Raw genomic sequence first — 24,447 nt, 5'->3', positions numbered from 1 at the left:
TATTTATTTATTTTACAGACAGAGATCACAAGTAGGCAGAGAGGCAGGCAGAGAGAGAGAAGCAAGCAGGCTCCCTGCTGAGCAGAAAGCCTGATGTAGGGCTTGATCCCAGGACCCTGGGACCATGACCTGAGCTGAAGGCAGAGGCTTTAACCCACTGAGACACCCAGGCTCCCCAAGATCACCTGCTTTTATTTTAGTTAACACTGAATTAGGTTTCATTATAACTTGCTTATCTTCAAACATATCCTATACCTCATATGTTAATTCAACTTGGTTCTAATGAAGCAAGTATTAGAACACATTTTCTCTATTTATATAGGTATGACTGTATTCAAGTGACCCCTGGTCTGTTACTGAATTATCCCTACCTGGGGAGAAAAAACTATAGAGTGGATCAATAGTGTAAAATTAAAAAAAAAAAAATAGTGGTATTAGACAACCCTTTGTAGATGTTAACTCACTACTGATTTCTAGAAATTGTACTATATCTTTATACAATCCCTGGAAATTTAGGTGCTTGCAAATAATGCATATTTGGGGATACCTATGAATATTTGAAATCCCTCTTCTTAAATCACTGCTGAAAAAGGCTTATTTTTTCAGAGAAATTTATATGTATAGGGGAAGAAAATGTGTACTTTTAGCTATAACAGCCTGGATAGAAAAAAATTTTGCAGTTGGTTTCTAGTGTAGACTAAAAATTATATTTTAGAGAACATTTTTAAAAATGCATTTGTAATGCTAGAAAAATTTCCTCTCCAAAAGTGTCAACGTAACATTTTAAACTAGGGCAGGCGTATTCATTACCTGAATTTGTATAAAATGCAACCCAGGCAATTGAGATTTTTCTTTTTCTACAAGACATTTAAATTAAATATCATGAGAAAAAAATGTCCCTATAAACATGATGATAACTTCATGAAGAATTAAAATCTATAATCACAGCTAGAAATACAGATCAGATTAATTAGCGATGGGATGAACTATGTTCACTATCTCTCACATCTAGCCCTTCATCAAAGGGCAAAAATGCAATCATTTGAAAGATGTGTTTCTCAGGAAAACCATAAAGTTATATCTGCAATAAAAAGTGGTGGGCTTATATGTGTTCACTTGGGAGAAGATGGTTGACATCAGTCATTTACCATCTCTTTCTGACCTATTTCTGGGACACACAAAACATGAATCTAGAGGGATATGTATTGAAACGACATATAGGGTAACATAAAGGATAGCAGAGGAGAGGATGTATAGCAAGGAAGAGGAAGAAAGATGACATCTGGAATATAAAGAAATCTATATAGTTAGAGGATTCAGACTGGTCTGTAGAGTGCTTAACAGAAAATGATGTAAAGGGAGAGGGGGAATCAATGAGGAATTGGCCATTGACAGAAGCATACTTTGAGAGAACAAAATGGAGAACAGAAGAAATTCAGGAAGCCGGTTTTTAAAAAACAGAATTGTGAAGAATGAGATTGTGGTGGGAATACTTCTAAAAGAAAGATCCTCTACCGTTTCCAATAGCTGAACATAGATGTGGCAGATAGAATAATGGACCCTCAAAGCTGTCCATCATCTAATCCTTAGAACCTTATCCTGTATCGATCTAATCATATGAGTCCTTAAAAGCAGAGGACCATTTCCAACGAGACAGAATCAGACAGTAAGAGAAAATACTTGACCCAATATTGCTGGCTTTGAAGATGGAGGAAGCATACCATGAGCAATGGGGGCAGCCTCTAGAAGCTGGAAAAGGCAAGGAAATGGATTTTTCTTTAAAGCCTCCAGAAAGAAACACAGCCACACACCACCTTGATTTTAGCCCAAAGAGACCAATGTCAGATTTCTGAGCTATAGAACTATAAGATAGTACATTTGTGTTTTTCAAGTTTCTGGTAATTTGTTACAGTGGCAGTAGAAAATCAATACACTAGACCACAGGAATGACCATGGCACCAAAATTGCTAGCTGCTCTTTCTATATGATGAAATAATGAAATGACCAATCAACTGCTTTGATACAAGTCCTCAACCCTGCTCAACTTCACACATCAAAATCCATTTGGTATGCTTCAGTAGTATCAAAGGAGCATTTTCATGAATGCTATTGAATAAGTTCCCTCCAGCAATATAGTCAACAAGGACAAACATAAGATACCTGCAACTCTTCAATTAGTTATCAATCCAGTAGAAGAGCATATTTCTAAAAGGAAAATATGAGTCTCTTTCTAATCATAATTTAGAGTGGCCTCCAAGAGCTCTTGCCATGTTATCCAAATGTACAACCTATCAATTAGATCTGAATTGTCAGCAGCCATAAAGAAACTGAATTTGAAACAGTATATCACAAAGCGGACATGAATGCATAGAAATGCACTCATGCTTTAAGAGCAATATCATTAGTTGATTAATATACAGAGCATTATTTGTGTCATTTAAACTTAAGGCTGCCCATTAGCTTAATCTTTTATCTGAATGAGTCCTGTAAGACAGGCTTAGCCTGAAAAGAGGATGCAAAAAAAAAATATGGCATTAGTTTGCATCATGCCTTTTCAATTTCCACCAGTGATAATAGTGAGTTGTAGAAGGTTAAAGAAAAGAGATTGGGAATCATAAGAGATGAGAGAGGAGAGGAAGAGCAGTGATGAAGAAGAGATGGAAGAGGAAGAGAGACAAGAAATATTCAGTGGGGAGAAGGAGACTGCAGTTTACTCTCCAGGGCTAAAAATATCCTTACATACTTTATTTCTTTGATCCTCCCAACAGCCTTATGAATTAGCAAAAAATTGTTATTATTATCATTTGAGATAAATGGATCTCAGGCTATAAGCTAGTTGGGATTCAAGTCAGGTATTACAATTCTAACATTCTTTCCAAGATGACATTCAACATCTTTATGTCCAAAAAATTGATTTTTTTTTAAAAGGAAGAAGATAGACAGTCATATTTCTAATCCAGGTCCATGGCCCTATTTGAGTGATGTTTCCATTCAACTACTCTACTGTACTCACCCCATGACGACTGGCCCCAGGAAAGAGTAGTTAACTTTGGTTTTCCTTATACCCATTCTTCTTTCCCCCTTCCACTGCCAAATGACCCCAATGTGACATAAAGCACCTCCCACCCTAGCTGCTTCTCTCATCAACCCCAACTCATCAATAAACAAATGGACAGACAGCTCCTGGGACACCTGTGCCACTCTGTAAGGGCTCTCAATCCAGTGTCCATCTGTGAATTTGCCACATTTCAGTCTAGAACATATTCCTGGCCCTCTTACTTCTCTGACTTTCAAACATACCTGGAAAATATTTTCCCCCTAACTAGTCCTCTTGAACAAGGGCTTTCTTTCTCCTAACCAGGACCCAGCCCCATTCAAATGGCACAGTAGATGCACTAGAGATTGATTTATACTAAATTTAGCCAGAGTCTGATAAAAGCTGGGAAAAATTCTACACGTATCCAGGAGAACCAAGTGTAGTGATAAAGCCAGAAAATGGGTGGCCAGGAAGACTGTAGCAAGCCACCCACCCCCAGTCACCTTGAGTCACTTCAGTCACTGAAACATCTTTTCCAGAACCTGTAGCAGGTGGAATTGGAGAGGAAGGTAGTCAAGTAAGGAGGAACCTTCAAGATATCTCAACCTCTTTCCTTAATTAGCTCAGTATGAATGATAGTGAAAACCTCTCACATTTGTAGAGCTTCACTGTTTATAAAAGGGCTTTCATACATATTATTTCATCATTGTCTCCATTTGCTCATGAAACCCTGTAGGTCAGACTCACCTGAGGTACCTTAACCTGATTAGCCCAGAGTTAATACTGGAACACAGGTTTTCTGGCTCCCAGGCCCCAGGCTTTCCTCTGTACTGTAGGTCCATGGCCCTATTTGAGTGATGTGTTATCCCTTCAGTGACACAAGGAAATGTGTAAAAGAAAATAGAAATGTGGGATATGAAGAATAATAGAATGGTACTAACAGACACCTTTCTAAGACTTTTCAATAGACTTGTTTAATGTTATGTACAGATTTCTTCCCACTAAAATCATGATACTAGGTTTAAAAAATAAAAGCAGGCATTTTATGGACTGTTATGGGTTGAATGTTTGCTTCCCTCAAAATTGGTTAAGTTGAAATCCTAGTCCCCAGTGTAATGGTATTTGGAGGTGGAACATTGGGGAGATAATGAGGTTTACATTCTGTCATTATTATGGTATCCTCATGATGGGATTAGTGCCCATGGGAGAATAGAAAACTCTCTCCACCCCCATGCAAGCCATAGGAGCACACTGCAAGAGATAGCAGGCTGTCTGTAGGCCAGGAAGCAGGATCAGGAACTGAATCTGGGGCTACCTTGATCTTGAACCTCCCAGGCCCCAGAACTGAGTCTATGGATTTTGTTATAGCAGCCCAAGCAGATGAAGACATTGACTACTATGCAATATCTTCAAACTACTCATCAATTTAAAACAAAATTTGTAGATCAAAAGCAAAGCACATGCTGTAGACGCAAGTAAACCCATATTTTTTCTCAACTCTATTTTATAATTCTAATATATTTCACTATTTAAAAATGTATAATTTCACTATTTTCAGTATTCCTCCAGATCCAGATTTCCTATCTTTGGCACTTTGGATCAGATAATTCTTTGTTGCCTGGGGTTGTCCCGTGCATTGTAAAATGTTTAGTAGCCTCTCTGTCCTCTCTACTCACTAAATACCCATAATTATTCCACACAACCGTCATGACAATAAAAATTGTGTTCAGATATTGTCAAATATCTCCTGGGGGAAAACTGACCCCTGTTGAGAATCTCAGCTCTAGAAACTAATGTGTGGGTACCTCCTGAAATAATTACCTTATCTGCACATCTTTTTTATTCTTTTACATTGTGCGTGGTTAAAAGACAGCAAGAATAGTGTATTTTGTTTCAACAACAAAGGCAGTGTAATTTTATGTGCATTGTAAGAAGGATGATAGAAATGGATGTATGAGAAGGATGGCAAAAAGGATGAACTCAATATAAAAAGTGTGGAGCAACTTGGAGTTTTCGTATGAATAGAAATGTGAAGACCATGGCATGGGTTGCATGTTCCACTTGCTGCCTTCCACCATTCCCAATAACCACGGTAGAACTGTAAGTTTATCTTCTTCTTTTCCCTTCCTGTAGATACTTTTTGTTTTGGGAAAAGTATGGGTGCTAGACCTACTTACTTCTGAGAAAAAGTATGACAATTAAATTAAGTGTTGAGATATTGCTATTTGGGATAATCCCTAACTTGAGGGTGAAAACTCATTACATTGGACTGTATTATTATATAAGAAAGCAAAATAAATATAAACATATACAAAAGCCCAACAGGTCTTTACAATCTAATAAACTTTAACATTAATTAAAAACAAAAAACAAAAACTCTATTCATTCCAGGAGAACACTTTTGAGATATTTTTTAAAACAAAAATATCCACTTAACCTGATTTCATAAGTACTAAGAACAGGGCTCAGGGTCCAGTGAGATTCTTGTATCTATGAACCACTTCTTCAGGAGGTAGAAGGCAGAAAGACCAAGTTATCCGTATGGTTTCTTCCATTATACTTTCACATTCCACTCAACTTTTGTTGACTGGTACTCGCTGTGAAGATCAGTTACAAAGGACTGCGTTCATTGGCTTTTCATTCGATATTTTAAAAAGGCTAATGCTGCAGTGGAATACTTGTAACGCTGTACCAGTGACCACCACAGAAACTTTCACTGTAATTTAGGAGCACAATTTAATCCATGAATCAGGGTGACCCATCATCTCAGCTTGCATAGGACTCTCCTGGTTTGATCATTGAAAGCCCAACATCCCAAGAAACCCCCCAGCCTTGGGCGAGCCTAAACAATGGGCCGTCTTAGCTGAGCTTTGAGTTTTTGAGAGAGGATTTATTGAAATTAACTTTTAAAAAAAGCAAAAGTTTTCCAAGAGTTGGAAAGATAAGGTCAAGAATAGTCTCTAAATCTACTTTTAAGGGGAAAAAAAAATCCTTCTAACAATCAAGTAGCACTTAGCATTTGGAATATGCATTTCACTAGCCTATATGACTTCCAGGTATTTGCTGCTATATTTGTGAACATGAGCATTTCCAAGGGCAAGAGAACAATCTGTCTCAGAGTGCTTCATTTAAGCAAGGACACACCGCCAGGTTGAAAGGAAATGAAGGCCACACTGTCTATGGGGGGATCCTGCAATTATTCCCCTGCAAATTTAATTCAAACAGGTATTGAGATCTGAAACATGGAGATATCCACAAATTAGAGGCTACTTGGTTTTTAAAAAGGAAAGAAAAGAAATCCAGGCCACAAAGAACCATCTCAAAGCAGCAATAGCGGTTCCTTTTCATGTTCATCACTGTATTCCTAGGAACATGTTTTGAAAGTCTATACTGGGAATAAAATTTCTTGAGATGGTCTTCATACGAAAAATGCATATCATAAATTTTAAAATTTTAAATTACCGTCTTCAAGTCAATTTTATTTAAAAAATAGCATATGTGTGTAAAATGTGTAAAATCAGTGCTATTCCAATCTTTGATTTTTAAAATTATTAGTTATACAAATATGCCATTCAACTAGTTTACTGATGATTCCTTTAGAAAATGCAGTGTTATTTGAATTATCACTCAAAAATAGACCTCTTTAGAAAATCACCATCTTAAAACAAAAGGATTTATTAAGAGAAATCTCTATTGAAAAAATCTTATTTTTTTCAAGCAATTTAAGAATCTGCTTGACTTATAAGACTGATAACCTTCAGAATATTTATTATATGTTAATTATAGGATATGCTTATAGATTGTACCTGAGCCAGTTCATTACATGAGAAAGACTTCTGTGAGAAATCGTTATTTGGCCCATTACTTGGGTCCCAAACCAACTAATAAACAAAAATCTCCAACAGGAGAATCTTAAAGAGGAACTTGGTTCTGTAATGGAGTACAGACAGCTGTCACCAAAGATTGTGATACTACTTAAGAAAATTGGTCTAGAGTCGACCTGTTTTTTAGTCACTAGGTTCCAAATAAGCTATTTTGTTACTATAATTATTGTGGTTTAATAAACCTATTGTCAAAAGTGACTATGACCAAAGTGAATAGAAATATTTAAGCCCAAAAAGATTAAGGAAACTGAGTCATGATCAAAGCTCAACTACTGTTTTTCAAACTCTAGGGGCTGTTAGCACATGCCAACAGTTCAAAATATAGTTATAAGTCTTAGGAGTCACCAAAAAACTTTACCTTTTTTGGCACATACCTTGTAAGACCTCATTTCAAATGTAAGGGCCTTTAAATAAAACCCCCTGAATTTAAGATAGTATTGCAATTCCTTTTCAGTAATATAACTGGAGAATTCTTATATGTAGCCCACAACTTACTTTGGCTCCTACAGATCCTGCAAGACTTTGAAATTACTATATTCTGTATTCAATAACACTATCACTAGCGACCACCTCAAGACATATGTAATGATCATATTTTGATTCTTATCTCTCAAGCCCCAGTTACACAAAATGTTACAATCAGAAATGGATCAGAGACGCCCAGTGTAATATCACTAGTTTCAATTAATTACATGTACATAAAATGTGGCCCCATAGCCAATGGAGAGATTGATTAGAAAGCAATGAAGGTAAAAGGAGCTGGAGTTAACAGGAACACACACACCCTGAAAATATGACATCTTCAAAAAAAAATTTTTTTTTTTAAGATTAAAACATGGTATCAATGAAAGTGATCGGAAGTCACCCAAGGCCTGAAATGGTTTGTGGTTTAGGCAATTTTTTTCTTAATTGGCCACCAACTTCCTCACTGTGGTCTCCTTTCCTAGTTAAATGTTGGACTTCGGGAATGATGTAATTACAGCAGGAGCCTTCATTGCTCAGTGGAGACAAAAGGACCAGGACCGTAAACCCAGGCTGACAAGTGACTACCCCAGACAAACTGAAAAATCTGGTCCAGCTGTTTTTCTGGTCCAGCTGTTTTGCATATGTTTGACACTGACTGACTCTGAGAGTAAAAATATGACTTTCTGCTCCCACAAAGTTTAAGTGAAAAATGGCCTTTTTAAAAAAATTATTAAAAAGAGCATCAGAAGGCTTTCATACTCTGTATACATTTACTATAAAAGCTGAATCAAGCACACTGTGAGGGGGAAAATTGACTCCAACTGATAGCTAGTTTTAAAAAAAAAATAGGCAAACCAAACCATCTGAAAATACGGTTTGTCATGGAAACAGCATGCTAATAGGACTATATTCCAGGTACCTTTATAGTTTTCCAGGAAAGACTCGTTTTGCCACTAGAACGAAACGAAACAAAAGAATACACTGGCTTTCTACACGCTACACAATTTTAAATAAGTTGTTTCCTAAAAACAAAGCCAGATGGTGACTTAAAAATGTCTCTTAAGGCTATTTAAACCCAGTATTATAAAACCTTTCTGCATCAAATTTATAGTTACATTATTATAAGGACACACACAACAAGAATGCCTTATATTTATTTCTTGGATTGAGACTAATAATCTTAAATTTTTTCCTCAGAAATCATCTGATTGAAATCCCTAGAGAGGAGACATCTTTTAATTTGGCCTAAGAATTGTTTTTTTAAAACGTCTACACAATAAAACCTTCACATATCTACTATAGTAGATTAATGAAACAAAGGAAAAAGACTATAAAATTACAACTTGCTACTTAAAATTAAATGCTCTACTTTCAATTAGATTTAATTTTTTCATTTGCCTTAAAATAAATAGCGATAATTACTTAAAAGACAATTGCATTAATACCACAAAACCAATTCAATTGTATCAATGGTCTTCATTTTAGTTCCTTGTCATTTTACCACAAAATATTTTCATGGAAAATTTTAATATAAATATTTTTAGTCTGTAAAGGAATAAGAGACTTGTTTTCCAAAGGTATTTGAGGTTTTCCGTCTGGCATTTTCCATTTCTCATAACCTATGGAAACAATATTTCCATATTGTAAAATATATAAGTAAACTTTGCACCTCTATTTTATAAAAATTGTGTGTGTATACTTATATATATCTGTGTATATATGTATATATATACATGTCATCTACATATCTATATATGTATAAATTCTGACTAAGAGTAGACCAACTAGATAATTTCTCTGGAAAAGGATCCTTGAACAATATAAAAATGGGGACTTCCAAAGCAAACAACAAAAACAACCATATATACCCAACTACTGTTTAAAATGCTTATAAACACACAGTCAGTTAACCATTTATTGATTACCTATTCAAGGTTTTGGAATACCCAAGATTATGAAACAGACAGTACCTCAAAAAAATCATGACCAAGGTGGTGCCTGATGATTTAAATAAACCTCCATATTATAAAAAGTCATGTAAATTTACCCCTTGAAAGGAAAAAAAAAAAGCTTTAATATTAAAATTAGAGTTCTCTTTTTAATTATCCTCTTTAAGTAAAGAAATAATTTGGAAACTTCTATTTTATATTGTTACTGTCATGAAAGCAGATGCTGTCTAGGAACTTGGCAATGTCAGTCGCAACACTGCAAGTAGGACACTTCTTTAAGGGCTGGTCTGAATGTTTAAGAATAGACTATTTCATTGAATTCCTGAATTTTTATACTTTGGGACTGGCTATGAGACACTATAAAATGCAAAGATAGTTCAGACAGTTCCAGCTCTATTATTTTCAGGCACAAAAACCATATAATTTTGTACAAAACTTTGATTTTTTTATTTGTGAAATTAAAAATATGGTATTTTATATATATAAACTTCTATTCCTCTATAAATATAGATGATTTTGTGATAGTGAACAGAATAAATGCATACCAAATCCAAAGACCATTGTCATTTTACGGTATGAAAGACATAGATAAATTTAGGTCCTAAGTACTGGCATTTTGATAAACTCTTAAAATTTAAAACAATACAATCAAGAGGACTGTCTTCTTCCTCTTTTTCACAGAGAACTAAAGTGAATATTTTTAAATGGCTTTGAAAGATTTACATTTGACACATTTCTGTAAATCCAAAAAGGAGCACACAGGATTCAATGCAGGAGAAGGGCACACACTTTCCCTTTACCATGTGCATGCCCATATTTTGTTTATTTCAGGAGCTAACCCCATCAATTATTTCACCTCCTTTACCTCCCCAAATTTTACAAGCTTATTTTTAATGTGGATTGTTCTTCCCTCAGAATGTGTAGCTGAATAATCATCATAATAATATGCTGAAAGTGTACAACTTTTACATTTTAAAGTTTCTGATCTATGTCTAATTATTATTTGATTAAAAATAAGAAAGGAGCACTTCATTTGGAGGAAGCCCATTGCACTGAAATCTCCTTCAAGTTTTCCTATTCAGCTTACATCCTGCTGTCCGGTTAAGGAAAGCAGAGATCAACTCCTTAACAAAGCTTTCCAGGTGACCTCATGTTTCCATTTTACAGAAAGGTAAAATCTAAATGCGGGCTGTCTCAGTCCTAGAGGCAGTTTGCCAGGCATCAGTATGCAATTAAAATTAACATTTTATAAGCCCCATTTTCAGTCTCTCCGGACTCACACAAAGCTTTGTGCCTCTTCCCAAATCTCAGCAACCACATCTTTCCGAGATGCCGGCCAAACCCATACCAGGTTTTAGACACTAGAGAATGAAATGAGCTCATCCACCAAAAATTAAGACTTGAAAAAGTTTGGCACTGGTCATCCCACTCACCCTCTAACCAACTTAGATGGAAGGAGAGAGTGCCTGGGCGTTTGGAGGCCAGTGGGAAGGGAGGCTGGGAGTGCCATAGCCCATATCCAGTGGGCCTCCTCAAAGCTAGGGGGAAGGCTCTCCACAGTGGAAAAATTCAGTTTCGGATAGTCAAAGGGACAAGGCCTTCACAATCTGCCCCCTCCCCCAACAAGAGCACACCTGGGATGGGCAAAGGCCTACCCCCGTGGAGTTCTCTATCTAAAGAGCCCTGACGCCAAACACCGAAGGGAAAGTGGGGAGCAGAAAGAGGAGGCGGAAAGTGACCTGGGCCGCTCAGCCCCAGACGCACCCGACCGCCGTAGGGAGGGGCGCGCCAGAACAGCGAGAGCACCGCGAGCTCCTGTTTTACCTCTGCAGTACTTGGAAAAGGGAAAGAAGGAAAAGCCTCAAAAGGTTAAACAGCCCTAATTAATTAAAATTTAAACAAACCAAAAGGGGGGGGGGGTAAAGAAAAACGCGTGATCGGTCATTTAAATACAAATATACTTACAAAAATCTTACATAGGCTATTTACAATCATAAAAGCGTACAGTCCTGGTACCAGAGTGTGAGAACGAGAGAGGTCTGTCTGTACCCCCTGCTGTAGTTGGGCCCTCCAGTCCGTTTGCCCCAGGGACGGAAGCTTTTGCAGGAGCTGGGTTGTTAAAAGGAGCCTGCGAAAAGTGAATGGCTAGTGAGGAAGCCTCAAGTAGCCAGGTTTGGCAAGGTTTCCACGGGGCCAGCTTTACAGGGGTGGCTAGGACGAAGCCGACAACTGGAAATGGGCTGAGTCCCCGGGTCTCAGACGGTGGTCTCTCCCTGTTTGCTGTTGGTGAGCCTGGTATAGAACTTCCTCCAGGAGTTGAGGGTCTTGCCGGACCAGATCCAGAAGCCTGACGTGATGCCCACGATCAGCGTCATAAGGTACTTGATCATGAAGACTGTGAAGTCTGGGCTCATGGGCGGGTGCGGCGGGGCGCCTCCACCCCCCTGGAGGTGGGGGCAGGGTATGGCATAGCTCTTGCAGCTCTGGGCCACCCAGCTGCGCTCCCACTGGTCCCGGAAGGCCTGCTCATAGAAGTAGCAGGCGATGACGATAGTGGCTGGCACCGTGTAAAGCACGCTGAAAACGCCGATGCGCACCATGAGCTTCTCCAGCTTCTCGGTCTTGGTGCCGTCGTGCTTCATGATGGTACGAATGCGGAAGAGGGACACGAAGCCGGCCAGCAGGAAAGACGTGCCGATGAACAAGTACACGAAGAGCGGCGCCAGCACGAAGCCGCGCAGCGCGTCCACATTGTTGAGCCCCACGAAGCACACCCCGCTCAGCACATCGCCATCCACCTGGCCCAGCGCCAGGATGGTGATGGTCTTGATGGCCGGCACGGCCCAGGCAGCCAGGTGAAAATACTGAGAGTTGGCCTCAATGGCTTCGTGACCCCACTTCATCCCCGCTGCCAGGAACCAGGTGAGCGACAGAATCACCCACCAGATGGAGCTGGCCATGCTAAAGAAGTAGAGCATCATGAAGAGGATGGTGCAGCCCTCTTTCTTGGTGCCCTGCGCCACTGTGCGCGCCCCATCCTCGGAGAACTTGTCGTTACACACCACTCGGTCCTCCAGCAGGAAGCCGGCGATGTAGGCCACGGCAACTGCCGTGTAGCAGCCGGACAAGAAGATGATGGGCCGCTCCGGATAGCTGAAGCGTCGCATGTCCACCAGGTACGTAAGTACGGTGAAGAGCGTGGAGGCGCAGCACAGCACTGACCAGATGCCGATCCAGGTGCGCGAGAAGCGCAGCTCCTCGGGCCCAAAGTACATGAGCCCGTACACCTTGGTCGGCTCACAGGGCGCACCGCAGTCTTTCTCCCCCAGGAAGTGGTAGTTGAGGTAGGAGGGCACCTTGAGGGCGCGCGGGCACGAAAACTTGCCTCGCTCCGACGCGCCGGCGCCCCCCGGAAAGCCGCCGCCACGGTGCCCCCCGCTGCCGTGCTGAGGGTTGCTGGTCCAGAACTCCGGCAGCAACGAGGGCGTCGGGGTGCCCTTGTCCGACGTGTTCTGGCCCACGCACAGCTCACCGGCGCCGTGCACCGGGAACTTCTCACACTTGAGCGTGTCCGGCCACTGGAAGCCGAACTTGTTCATGAGCGCCTCGCAGCCCTGGCGCGCGCGCTCACATAGGGAGCGGCAGGGCGGCAGAGCCTGCTCCAGCACCGTGCACACGGGCGCGTACATGGAGCACAGAAAGAATTTGAGTTCCGCCGAGCACTGCACCTTCACCAAGGGGTAGAACTGGTGTACCTCGAGGCCCGCATCCTCTTGGTTCGTGTGGCCCAAAAGGTTGGGCATGATGGTCTGGTTGTACGCAATGTCCGTGCACAGCGGGATGGAGATGGGCTGGCAGTAGCCGTGGTCCGGGATGGAGATGCCCCTCTCGCCGTTGTACTGTTGCCCGCTCTGCTGCTGCTGAGGCGGCGGCGGCGGGGGCTGCTGCCCCGGCCCGGGCCCTTGGCCCACCGCCTGCCCCCGGACCCCCAGTAGCAGCGGAACCTCCAGCAGCCAAAGCAGGAGCAGGAGCCGGCGCGCCAAGCGTCCAGAGTCAGCTGGGGGGCGGCGGTGGCGCCGGCTGCCCGCGTCGCCGCTCCCCTCAGCCACCCGTCCAGCCGGGAATGCCCCGGCATAAAGTTCCCAGCTCGCGCGGCCGCGGGAGGCCCGGGACTTCTTAGGCGCCTCCTCTTCAGCCATACTTTCTCGGCTCCTTTCTTGGCGCCGCCCGGCTGGGGCTGGCAGTGGCGCAGCCGGCAGCGGCTCCCCCTTTGGCCGGAGAGATCTCTTCCGTGCCGGTGCCCTCCGTCGAGTCTGAGCCGCGCTCAGCCCGCTCCCCCGGTTCCCGCTCCGCGTCCCGCAGCCGCCACCGCCGCGGAAACTTGCGATTCATGAAGCGTGGGCGGCGGGGAGAGCCCGGGTGGCTCCGGCGCGCCGGGGTCTCGTCCCGCCTTCCTGGCCCTCGGCTCGCCTGTTCCCGGCTGGCCGCGCAGCGCTAGTGGCCGCGGCCCGGTAGAGCGCGCAACTCTCCGCAGCCCAGTGGCCTCGACTCCCCCCTGCGCCTCCGCCTCCTTCTCCGCCGCCGCCGCCTGACCATTTGTGTCAATCCCTCAACTCGCCCGCTCTCCTCTCTCGCGCGCGCCCTCGGACCGGTTTCCAGGCGCCCCGCAGTCTGTCTTTCACCAAGAGGGAGGAGCCTTGAAACCGACGCGGAACTGGAGGCTCAGGGACCGTCGCCCAATCGCGGCACTGGCTTCCCGGCGCAAAGGGCGCCCGCTGCCTGCCTCCCTGAGCGAAAGCTGGCGGCGGGCGGGAGGAGGTGGGGGCGGGAGCTGGAGGAAGTAGTAGTGGTGGCAGAGGCACCGCTCAGGCACAAAGAGTGGGTTTGCTATGAAGCGGGACAGGCTTGGTTGCTTTTCCTTTTGCCGAAGAAAGGGCGAGGACTAGTAGGAGAATGGTCCCATATGCTGTTGGAGATAATGAATAGGAGTCGGCGGACCCCAGGACTTAGCTTTTCTTTTCTTTTATCCATTTTCTTGTTTAAAAATACTGCTCTTAACTCTGGTTACCAACAGCAAACCGAGCGCAGCCATCAGAACAGATGCTTTTGACTTAAGGAGCGCACGGCTTCCTTTGAGTTTATGTCTGTCAAGGTTTTGTTTAAAATATGACTCTAATACGTCCTAGAGCTCTAGCCTGGGCTTGGCGGGCTTTGGATGCGCCATTTCCCCAAGGAGAAGTTCACAGGATTGCTGTCAAATGAAGAACAACAACAAAACACAAACACAAACTTTGACGGAATGGAAAAAGTAAAACCAGATGCGCCGTCCACTACTATTATCCTTCTTGTAGTCTTTTTCTCCTCTTAAATCAAGTCAGAAACAGAAGCAAAGGGAGAGTATTAAATACTTAGAAAAATCTAGAGAACCCGACGACCTCTCTTCAGGAGCGTCCTTGCTGCCGGAGACCGAAGAAGTACCTCAGACCGGAGCAGAAGCATCACTGGCGAAAAGCCTGGGCTTTGGGGGAGCTATTAGGAGCCTTCCGAAACCCAGGGACGCCTATGGCACAGGGCCGCTCCTGGGAGTGTCAGACCTGGGCGAGTTAGGAGCCACAGGCTGGGCTGCAGCAGCGTGGTGGTCTTCCACCGGAATGCGGAGCTGGGGATGCCAGTTTAACAAACAATACAGCGAAGTCTGAAAGGAATAGAGCTAACCGCACATTCCCTTCCTAATTCCAAACAACACGATCCACCTCAGCCTGCTTACATTCTTGCTGTTTTCCGCCTACGTTTTTTTTTTTGTGTTTTTTTTTTAATGATGCTTTAACGAGGTGACTCAGTTTTATCAATAAAGTGCCATTGTATTATTAAATTCCACCTAGAATTTGTTGGCCTATGATTAGACTCTCAGGATACTTTTCTACGTTATTTTCTATCTTTTGTTTATCCATTCATTTGTTTAATACACACTTGGGAAGCTCCTCTTATGCTATAAGCAATATTAGGTAGTAGAATAGAAAGATGTGAAAGACATGGCCCAGATTTACAGGAGGACAAAGTGCCGTGGGGCATAGAAAGGTAGATCAGTTAGCCTGTCGTCCATGTCAACACTGAATGAGCACGGTGGACACAGCTAGCCAGTGCAAATGGGTGAAAAGTGTTCTGATAGAGAGGTGGGTGGAAGGTACAAAGACAGAGACGCTCTGAAGTACTTAAATTGCTGAAAGGAGTGGGGGGTGAGAAGTGAGTGTGCCTGAGTTATCCTAAGGAAGGCAGGAGAAAGTTTTAGTCCGTGCTGAAAAGTTTGGGCTGAATGATATACAGACAATAGGGAGCTATTGAGGGTCGCTTTCTCCCATGTACCCGGGCTGGGACTGGTGGTTGGGGGTGGCTTCAGAATGACTGTGAAAGATGGAACCTGGGGCACTCTGTCATTGGGAAGCTTGAACATTAGTCTAGACATAAAGGTCACTTTACTTGAGATGGGTAGTACTCATACCACATACTAACAGGGCACTGTGAATTTCATCACCAAGCATGTTGGTGTCTCTCAAGAATGTGCAGTCATATCTTTACCTGTTAAACCAAAATGGCATCTGTTTGTCCCAGATACATATATTATTGTTTTTCAAGTATTCATGGATATAGTAAATTCATAAAACATGTATTTGTTTTAAAGTATTTCCTGGTTCCTAATATTTTTTAAAAGAAAACGCAACAGGTACTAAATGTACAACATGCATCATATGTGAGTGTGTGTATGTGTATTGATAATAATTCATGAAAAATTTTGATATTGCTTTCTGAGATCCTTTGAGCACTCATAGTCCATATTGTTCATTTTGCCTTCCAGTACCTGGCCTACCAGTCTCCCAGCGACACTTTTTCTCTAGCCTCTGCCCTGATGCTCATTCTTCTGCTGATAGTATCCCATGCTTAGAAACTTTACCAAGACCTCTTCGTTCTACCATTCCTCTCTTGTAAAGGCCTACCTATCATGTGTTCCATTCTCTCAAGGTCATTCTTGGTGACTGGCTGGGTGAAAACTGAATCAACTCTAATGTGTTAGTCACGAGGAAGCATCACATGCCTTAAACATCCACCAACACCACTGCTCCAAACCCTCTTCTCCCCGCACTGGATGGGGGATAGGGAATAAGGCAGAGTGTTCAGTTCTATTCCTCAGAGTAGGTGACACTCTCCTACTTCAAAAGTTGTTCTACTGAAATTCTTAAGCTTATTTTACCTTCCACTGGACAGTGAGGTTTACTAGGGAGGAGGCTCAGAAATGCTATCAGAATTTTAAAAAGAGAGAGAGGGGGAGAGAGAGAGGAGAAAAAGTCTTTCTTGCTAGATCATGGAACTGGCATCACCTAGGAACTAGTTGATTTTCTCCAGTTTATAATGAAAAATACTAGACCCAGAAATGTTAAGGGACAAACTTCTGGTAACTGGCCTTGTTTGGTTTGAATTTCATTAGATGCTTATTTTAGCCCTTTCTATGTTCTTCTGAGTAGTTACAATTCTTTTAATTTTTTTAAAAAAGTCAGGTTTTTTTCAGCTCCCTCTCAATGGATTGTGTCTAAAAAGATCTTGTAAAACTAAAAAAAGAAATCTTTTCCTGAGAGTTGTCTTCCAAAGTTAAAAAAAAACACCCTACATTTTCTATTTATTTTATACCAATCCAGTATTTCATTTACTAAACCAATGTGGTATTGAGGAAGCTATTAAAATCAAGAACAGTTCAGAGTTGGAACTAATGACAATTAGTGTTATGGAAAGTCTTTTGGGGAGGTGATGCAGGCTGTGGATAACAAAATGTTAGAAGAGGAATATGAGCAGCATATTTTTACTTTAATTTAAAATATATTCTTTTCTCAGGATGTGGAAAGGTTTGAGATCCACAGATTAAAAAAAAAGGACTAAGTAAGTATAAACTATTATGAACTTTGTAATAAAAATATTTCAATTAGGCAAGAACTATAAACATAACCCAGTTCCTCCTTGATATTGGTGCTTCAAGCTTTAGACTCTGTCAAGTTTTCTTATATCAAAGATCTTGTTTTATCAGGCCTTTCCCAAATCTTCTGAAGTTTTTCCAGACTGCTTAGGTCAGGCTGAATGGGGATAATTACCAGGGCTAGAGATCCAGTTCCAATTACATACAGTTGAGTGCACATGGACACGCAAGCAATTAGGTGAATATTCCACAAGCAACCTGGAGGACCTTGAACTTTTAGGTGAGTTGTTTTGTGCTGGCTTGTGGGTGGCAGGCTTGAAGCATCTTTGTTGAATAACATGGGGTAAGATTATATTTTTGAGCATCTATTATATGCATCTAGCATTGATTTTCTTCATGTACACTATATACGCTACCTTTTGTCACTTAAATTTTACCACTCTGTGAGGTAAGATACTAATTATTATCTTCTTTTAATAGATAAAGAGTCTAATGCTCAAAGTAGTTAAACAACATGTCTAAGGTTCTATAGCTGGTAAGAACCAGAGTCAGGCCTTGTATACGACCCAAAGTCTATGAACTTCCATTGAGTAACAGAATGTAAACACGTCTACTCCTAAAACTTACAGAAGAAAATGCGGCTTCTGAGATGGGCAGATCATGGTGATTCTTCAGTATTTAACATAGTTTTTATGCCAGGATAATAGGGGTAATACTGTTGGGACTCAGAATGTAAATATTTTGCTGGACACTCATGTTCTATAAAATGCAGTTTGAGAAATGCTGTGTTAGACCTAATATAGTTTGAAACTATAAGATTTGACTCTCACCTGGGTATCTCACCTGTCAGGAGTTCACTCTTTTCTTTAAATTCCTAGTGACGGGATATTGATTGGTTAGGGAGATGAGAGTGATAGAGAAAACTCCAACTATGCCATTCCCTCTGACCTGGGAGGCATCACCTAGGAATCTATCATACTGCGTTTGCAGAGACACTGGAAGTTAGAGACGTTGCCTAAGCTTTCATACCAGACCTCTACCTTATTCCTTCTTGAATTTCAACCCAGGAATTTCTGCATAAGCTAATACTTATCTTCCCAAACATCTGTATTCTCTTGCAACAATTCTAAAACTAAGTGACTTTTCTTTTTTTCCTTCATTCTTACACAAATCTTTTCTTAACACTGGTGTGTCAGTTTTTCTATTCATTTATACACAGAGCCTCAATTTATAAACTCTCTTTCAAAGGTCAATTTTAAAAACAATATATAGCTTTTCCTAAAACAACTTATCAAAAGAGAATCAGTTTGATTATCTTGCTTTTATCTTACAGGGCACTTATAGCTGACTCATAGTAAGATCCTAAACTGACTTATCTTTTGAGAGTCAGCTATAATTTGTTGGAATATACATTTTAAACATGGTAAGACTCAAAAATTTAATATAGCAGACTCAAAAATTTAGTATATTCAGTAGTTCTAAATATGAATCGTTGATTATTTGTACACAAATCTCACAAAACACATTTAAAAAAAATACAAGTATAGAAGGAAAGAGTAATCCCCATCACTAAATTATCATCAACAAGGTAGGATAATAATTACCCAAATTTGTCCTGTAAGTCAAAGATTAAACTATAAAAGAAGACTTTGCTCAATATACTTAAGTCTCAGTTTCTCCAAAGACTAGATGCAAAGAACTATCTCTTGACTCTGCTTTAATTAGTCTGTTGTCATTAGGCAATTAGAAATAGTGTATAGTCTGGGAAAACTTTTGCAAAACATATAGGCATTTGTATTGGATTTAAAATGTAGTCCTTCTGTGAGGCCCTGGGCAAGAAATGTAGATGATCCCTTGTAAATTAAAACCTTATGTTTCATGAGCTGAAAGAGGCCTCTCTGATTGGCTAAGAAGTGGGGAGCAGAGTTTGGAATCATTTTGGTGCGGAAAGAAGTTTTTAAGAGAACAAGTAAAACTTGTGCCTCTGTAAGCAAGCCTTCCAGCTCTTGTTTCTTGACAAATGGACATGTTTTTGTGTATGGGGAAATAATGTTGTGCATCTTTAAAAACCACAGTGTTATCAAATTATTTTTCATTTGTCTATTTGTTTTTTGCCTCAACCTGAAATCTTCTGGCTAAAGGTAACATGAAAGTCAATCCATGGTTTCTAAAGTATTCATACAAATTCTTAAAATAACATCTTTGGGACCATGATTAAGAACAAATGGAACATGCAACCAGGCATTTCATTTCAGATCTGACAACATTTCTTTGGCCAGAGGTAAAGGAAAGCACCAGGCTATTTGTACTTTATTAGAGATCTAAAGCTAAAAAGATCCTAATACTTGAAAAAAAATAAAAGAGAAAGAATGCACTTTTTCCCATGAAAGTTGTCATTGCATCATAGAACCTGACTTAATCTTCACAGCAATGCTGATGCAGATATCAAGATGCTGAGCTTCAGTTAAGAAGCAGAAATGAAAGCTTAAGACATTGCCTTGCTCAGGAAGCCCTGGGTGGCTCAGTGGGCTGAGTGTCCACACTTCCCCTCAGGTCATGATCTCAGGGTCCTAGCATCAAGCCCCCACATGGAGTCCCGCAACACTGAACCCAGAGCCCTGAGCCCCAGGCCCCTAGCTCAGCGGGGAGTCTGCTTCCCCCTCTGCCCCTCCCCCCTCCCTACTTAAGCTCTCTCTGTCTCTCTCAAATAAATAAAATCTTTAAAAAAAAAATGCATTGCCTTGTTCACACTGTCAGTGGGGAAACCAGAATTCAAATGCAGTGACCACCTACCTGCATTACCACAGCAGCATGCCAAGGAAAACAAGACAAATTTCCTGGCTTTTGTAACCAAATTAAAGAAAATTCATTAGGGAATACAAAATTCTGCCCAAGAACCTAGCTCTAAGACAGTTATTTCGATGTTTTAGTAGAAAGGATATCAAACACCATAGGGCAATGTCAGGTGGCCATTTCTAATATTCACCCATAATAAAACCAAGATATAACAGCGTGTCTTAGGTGCGGGAAGGTGTTTCTGTAAGGAGAAGAGAAAAAAAAAGACTAAAAATATAGCTTTCTTGTGATCTGATTTAATGGGGTACACCCCTAGGGGATGTACTTGCCATTCTTACATTTTTCTGCATCAGAAGAAAGGCCTGGACATTGGAGTATTCTTCAGGGATGGGTAAAAAGCCCTTCTTTTATCTTAGTGAGTTTTCTGCTTTCCTGAGCCTCAGTTCCCTCATTTATAAAATCGGGGTGATAATCTAAAGGGGTATTGTGTATCTTGCTGGCTTTAATATTCTGTAATTCTGATCACAACAGAGAGGTATGCATATTTACATTTAAAAGTCAGAGTATTAATCAATAGGCAGGTGCATTTGATAAAACTGCCTCAGCATATTGATTTCAGGAATCTCTGCACTATTGATCTGATAGGTTGGGATGCAATCGGGGTCTGTTTAAACCAAGGGCTCTTCTTTTCAGCTTTCATTTCCCCTCAGCTCTCTCAAGAACAGAAGTAAGAGAAGTTTCTGCTACACAGCCTAGTGTACTTCCCCTCGGGGCTTCGCGGTCTGTGGAGTTTATATGGCATTCTGTTTGCTGCCAGCCCTTCAGATTAACACAGGCATCCTAGCTTAGAAGAGAGTAAACTTTGCCATCATTAAGAATGGATAGATATTTGGAAAGTATGCACACAGATCAAGATCAGATCTAATGATTTTGATATAGTTAATTTTCTCTTTACCCCATGATTACCCCTAAATCCATCATTTTCTAAATGTGCCATATAACTCTTGCTATGTAACAAACCACCCCAAATATGGTGGCATAAAATGATGGCCATTCTATTGTGTTCATGATTCATGGACTCAGGAACTTGGACAGGACAAGTGGGAATGATTTATCTATACACCATGAAACGGGGAGACTCATCTAGGAGGACTCCAACGCTAGGGGGTGACTCAAGCAGTTGAGGGCTGGAGCAGTTGGGACTAGAGCATCTACTTCCAAAACGCCTGGCCCTGAGGCAGGGATGGCTGGGCTCTGGTGTGACTGTCAGCCAGTGATACAAGTCACCTCTCCAAGCGTGGAAGCCTTTCAGTAGTCAGACTTGGTACAGGGCAGTGCAATGTTCCAGCAAATGAGGCAGAAGGTACAGGTTTTTTCATGACAACTTTGGAAGCCACACAGTGTCATTTCTGACATGTTCTAATGGTCAAAGCAGTCCCAAGCCTGATCAGATTCAAATGGAAGGGATATCGATACCACTTCAAGGGGAACGGTGTCAAAAGATTTGTAGCAATTTTTATAAAAACCTGCCAGATGAAGAAATCTGAATCTATAATATAATTTTATTTTATATTCCAGGGTTAAAGATAGTTACAATAATAACATTTACTGAGTACTTACTATGTGCTAACTATATCTCACATTCATTCTCTGAGGGATGTCCTATTATCTTCATTTCACAGAAAAGGGAAATGAAGCTCAGAGAAAATTAGGAGCTAGTCACACCCTAACGAACAGTTGAAGGGAGATTTGAACCATGGCTCTCTGCCTATAGACTACAGGAGCTTAACCACCCTGCTGTATAATTCCTCCTTAGCTAAGTACGGTAAAGCTTTTTAAGAACAGTTAAACACAAATTTTAAAGCTATAGGCCCACACCAATACTTGAAAAAAAAATATTTCAGATAAAATTGCTATTAAAACAGATTTTATGGTCTCAGACTCAGCAACTGAACATAATGTCTCACCTCTACAGAGACACCTGTACATAGGCAAAGTAGTTCCTGACAGGATTGGACAAGCTCAAACTGGTAGAGCTGGAACCTTCCCCAAGAAGAATGGAGTGAGTCATGAGGCCTGAGGGTTTACCATATTAAGGGGAGGGGGGGCGGCCCAGTAGGGAGGGAGAAGGAGAGGACCAGGCTTTTGTCTTTGACTCTTAGTTAGATATCATTCCAAAGTTCAGAGTCAGTTTTGCATTAAGCATTGGGCTATTATCAAGACATATTCTAATGCAAAGTTGTTTCATCTTTTAGGGCAATTAGAAAGCAGATAGCTTAACTATAGAAATAAAAAGCTCCTATTCTTTTTAACTCAATTTTCACACATCAGACCTAGCTATCTAGCAGGTTCATGTTCTAAAAAAAAAGAAAAAAAAAAGAAAAAAGAAAAGAAAAATGACAAAGAGACACACCTCTGTGATGAATTAAAAACCTGTGTTCTGCAGGAATTCTTACCAGAATACCCCAGCATGCAGCTAAGCTAGTGTTACCCTTGTGACACTAGCTAGGAAGTGCTAAGAGCTTGGGGAGTAGGGGGCAATCCTAGAACTCTGTGTGGTTTTAGAGCCACGATGGATACTGAAATTTCAACTCTGCCAGCCCTGCTTCCAGGGAATTGTTGCAGACAGGAAATGAGCTCACCTCTGGCCCCACGCTTCCATCCACCTCCAACTGCTTTCCCTGCTGCAAATGGCTGTCACGGCTGCTGCAAGCTTACAGCCTGACCACCAGAGACTCTGCCAGCCTTGTTCCTGCTACCAAGCTGCCCTCTCACCGGTCTGTCTGTGATGGGCCACCCTGCCCTGCAGCATCCACTGGTTCACAGAGCTACCATCCCCCTCTCCTGCACTGCCTAAATTTAGAAAGATTTTACCATCTATAGTAAGAAAGCTCCATCAGCTAATCTTGGCATCCAAAGGTAAACAGGGTCTTTGTACTTTATTCTTTTTGCCATCAGATAATATAGGATGTCTTGCAAAGGTTGAGCTGTGTGACTGCCTGAGTAAACCAATCAAGAGCTTCCACTCAAAGCATTTCTCACTCACATGGAATCGAAACCCACAAAGGTCCGGTAAGCCTCCTGCTCAAAACATAGTGAAATCTCTTCCGAAGGAGCTTCATCAGGTTTGAATTTCCACTTATTTCCATTCAATATATATTTATGGAGCACTTTCCAAGCACTCTGCTTGGTGTTCAAGATACAACACCAAACAAGGCAGACATCAATCCTGCTATATATAGAGAGAGCTTTTATTCTAGCACTGGAAAGGACACAGAGTATACAGTATACTGTATAGTAAGTATACAGGTATACTTACACGTCTCATTATACATGCATATGTGAGTTCACTGCAGTTGCTACAAATTATGTTATGTCTTTGGTTGGGAGCTACAGATAACTCTGGATAGCTTCATCAAAGAAAGGGATACATGGGAAGTTCACAGAGATGCCTAACAGGATCCAAGGAGGAGATGATTAAGCAAGCATCAAATGAGCTCTACCTCTTTGGTAGGAGTTTATGGATTTTCCTTCTGATGTGCTTCATTAATGTGACTTAGTTATCAAAACTCCAAGTCTTTCAGTTCAAAAGGGAATGTCTTTTGTCCACATTGAGTGTAGCGTCTGTTCCTGGACTAGCTGATCAGAGCCGGGGAAGCTGTTCTTCTGGTACAGACATAGTTGTTGGGGGTCACCCCTGAATAATGGGTTAAGATCCCAGAGGTGAGGTAGTTCTGCAAAATAATTTATACAACAGAAGTAGGAATTACCCCAAGAACCTTTGACCTAATTTTGGGAAGTGGGTAGACCCAAAGAAAATTTCACTGTGGATAAGAAATATAAACCCATCAGCTAAAGGGTGAAGAGGAGTTAGCCAAGCCAAAAGGGAAAGTGTGGGAAGGAGAGAGAGTAAAGAGGAATGGTTTAAAAACTGAGAGGTAAGAAGGAGCAAGACCTATTTGAGGACCCATGAGAAGGCTGGATTACTGCCAACAGTATATTTGAATTCTGGTAGACTGGTAGCATTATCTTGAGCCCCACATCTCCTTCATTAGCCTTCCCAAATAGCCAGTGGAACGCCTGGTGGCCAGTAAGGGCCCTGCTGAGTTCCTGGGCAAGGTTTTTCTCTGCTGTTCATAATAGAGCTTTTGACACCTCTGATTTATGGTTGCTTTTGTCTTCCAGAAATACTCATCTTCTGTACAGAAATATATTGGCTTTTCTTTTTGGAAAAGAAAGGTTGATTAAAATTCACGTTACCTATTTTCTCTAGATTTTAGAGATATGCCACCTGATCTTTGTATCTATAAAACAGACCTATATAAATTCTACCTGGATTTTAAACAATTTTTTAAA

At 41.3% G+C, this 24,447-nt stretch overlaps 1 protein-coding gene across 1 annotated transcript; it reads right to left on the bottom strand.

Moving 5' to 3' along the window:
• Nucleotides 1-11,278: 11,278 nt before the first annotated feature.
• Nucleotides 11,279-13,822, bottom strand: LOC111147325 (frizzled class receptor 1). The gene has a single exon (XM_022503315.1). It carries the CDS (start codon nt 13,532-13,534, stop codon nt 11,591-11,593), a length of 1,944 nt encoding a protein of 647 aa, XP_022359023.1. The 5' UTR covers nt 13,535-13,822; the 3' UTR covers nt 11,279-11,590.
• Nucleotides 13,823-24,447: the final 10,625 nt, after the last annotated feature.

This window comes from Enhydra lutris, unplaced genomic scaffold (genome assembly GCF_002288905.1).
Source record: "Enhydra lutris kenyoni isolate GAN:26980312 unplaced genomic scaffold, ASM228890v2 scaffoldscaffold16, whole genome shotgun sequence".
NCBI classification, from domain to species: Eukaryota; Metazoa; Chordata; class Mammalia; order Carnivora; family Mustelidae; genus Enhydra; species Enhydra lutris.
This window is presented reverse-complemented; position numbering and strand designations above follow the sequence as displayed.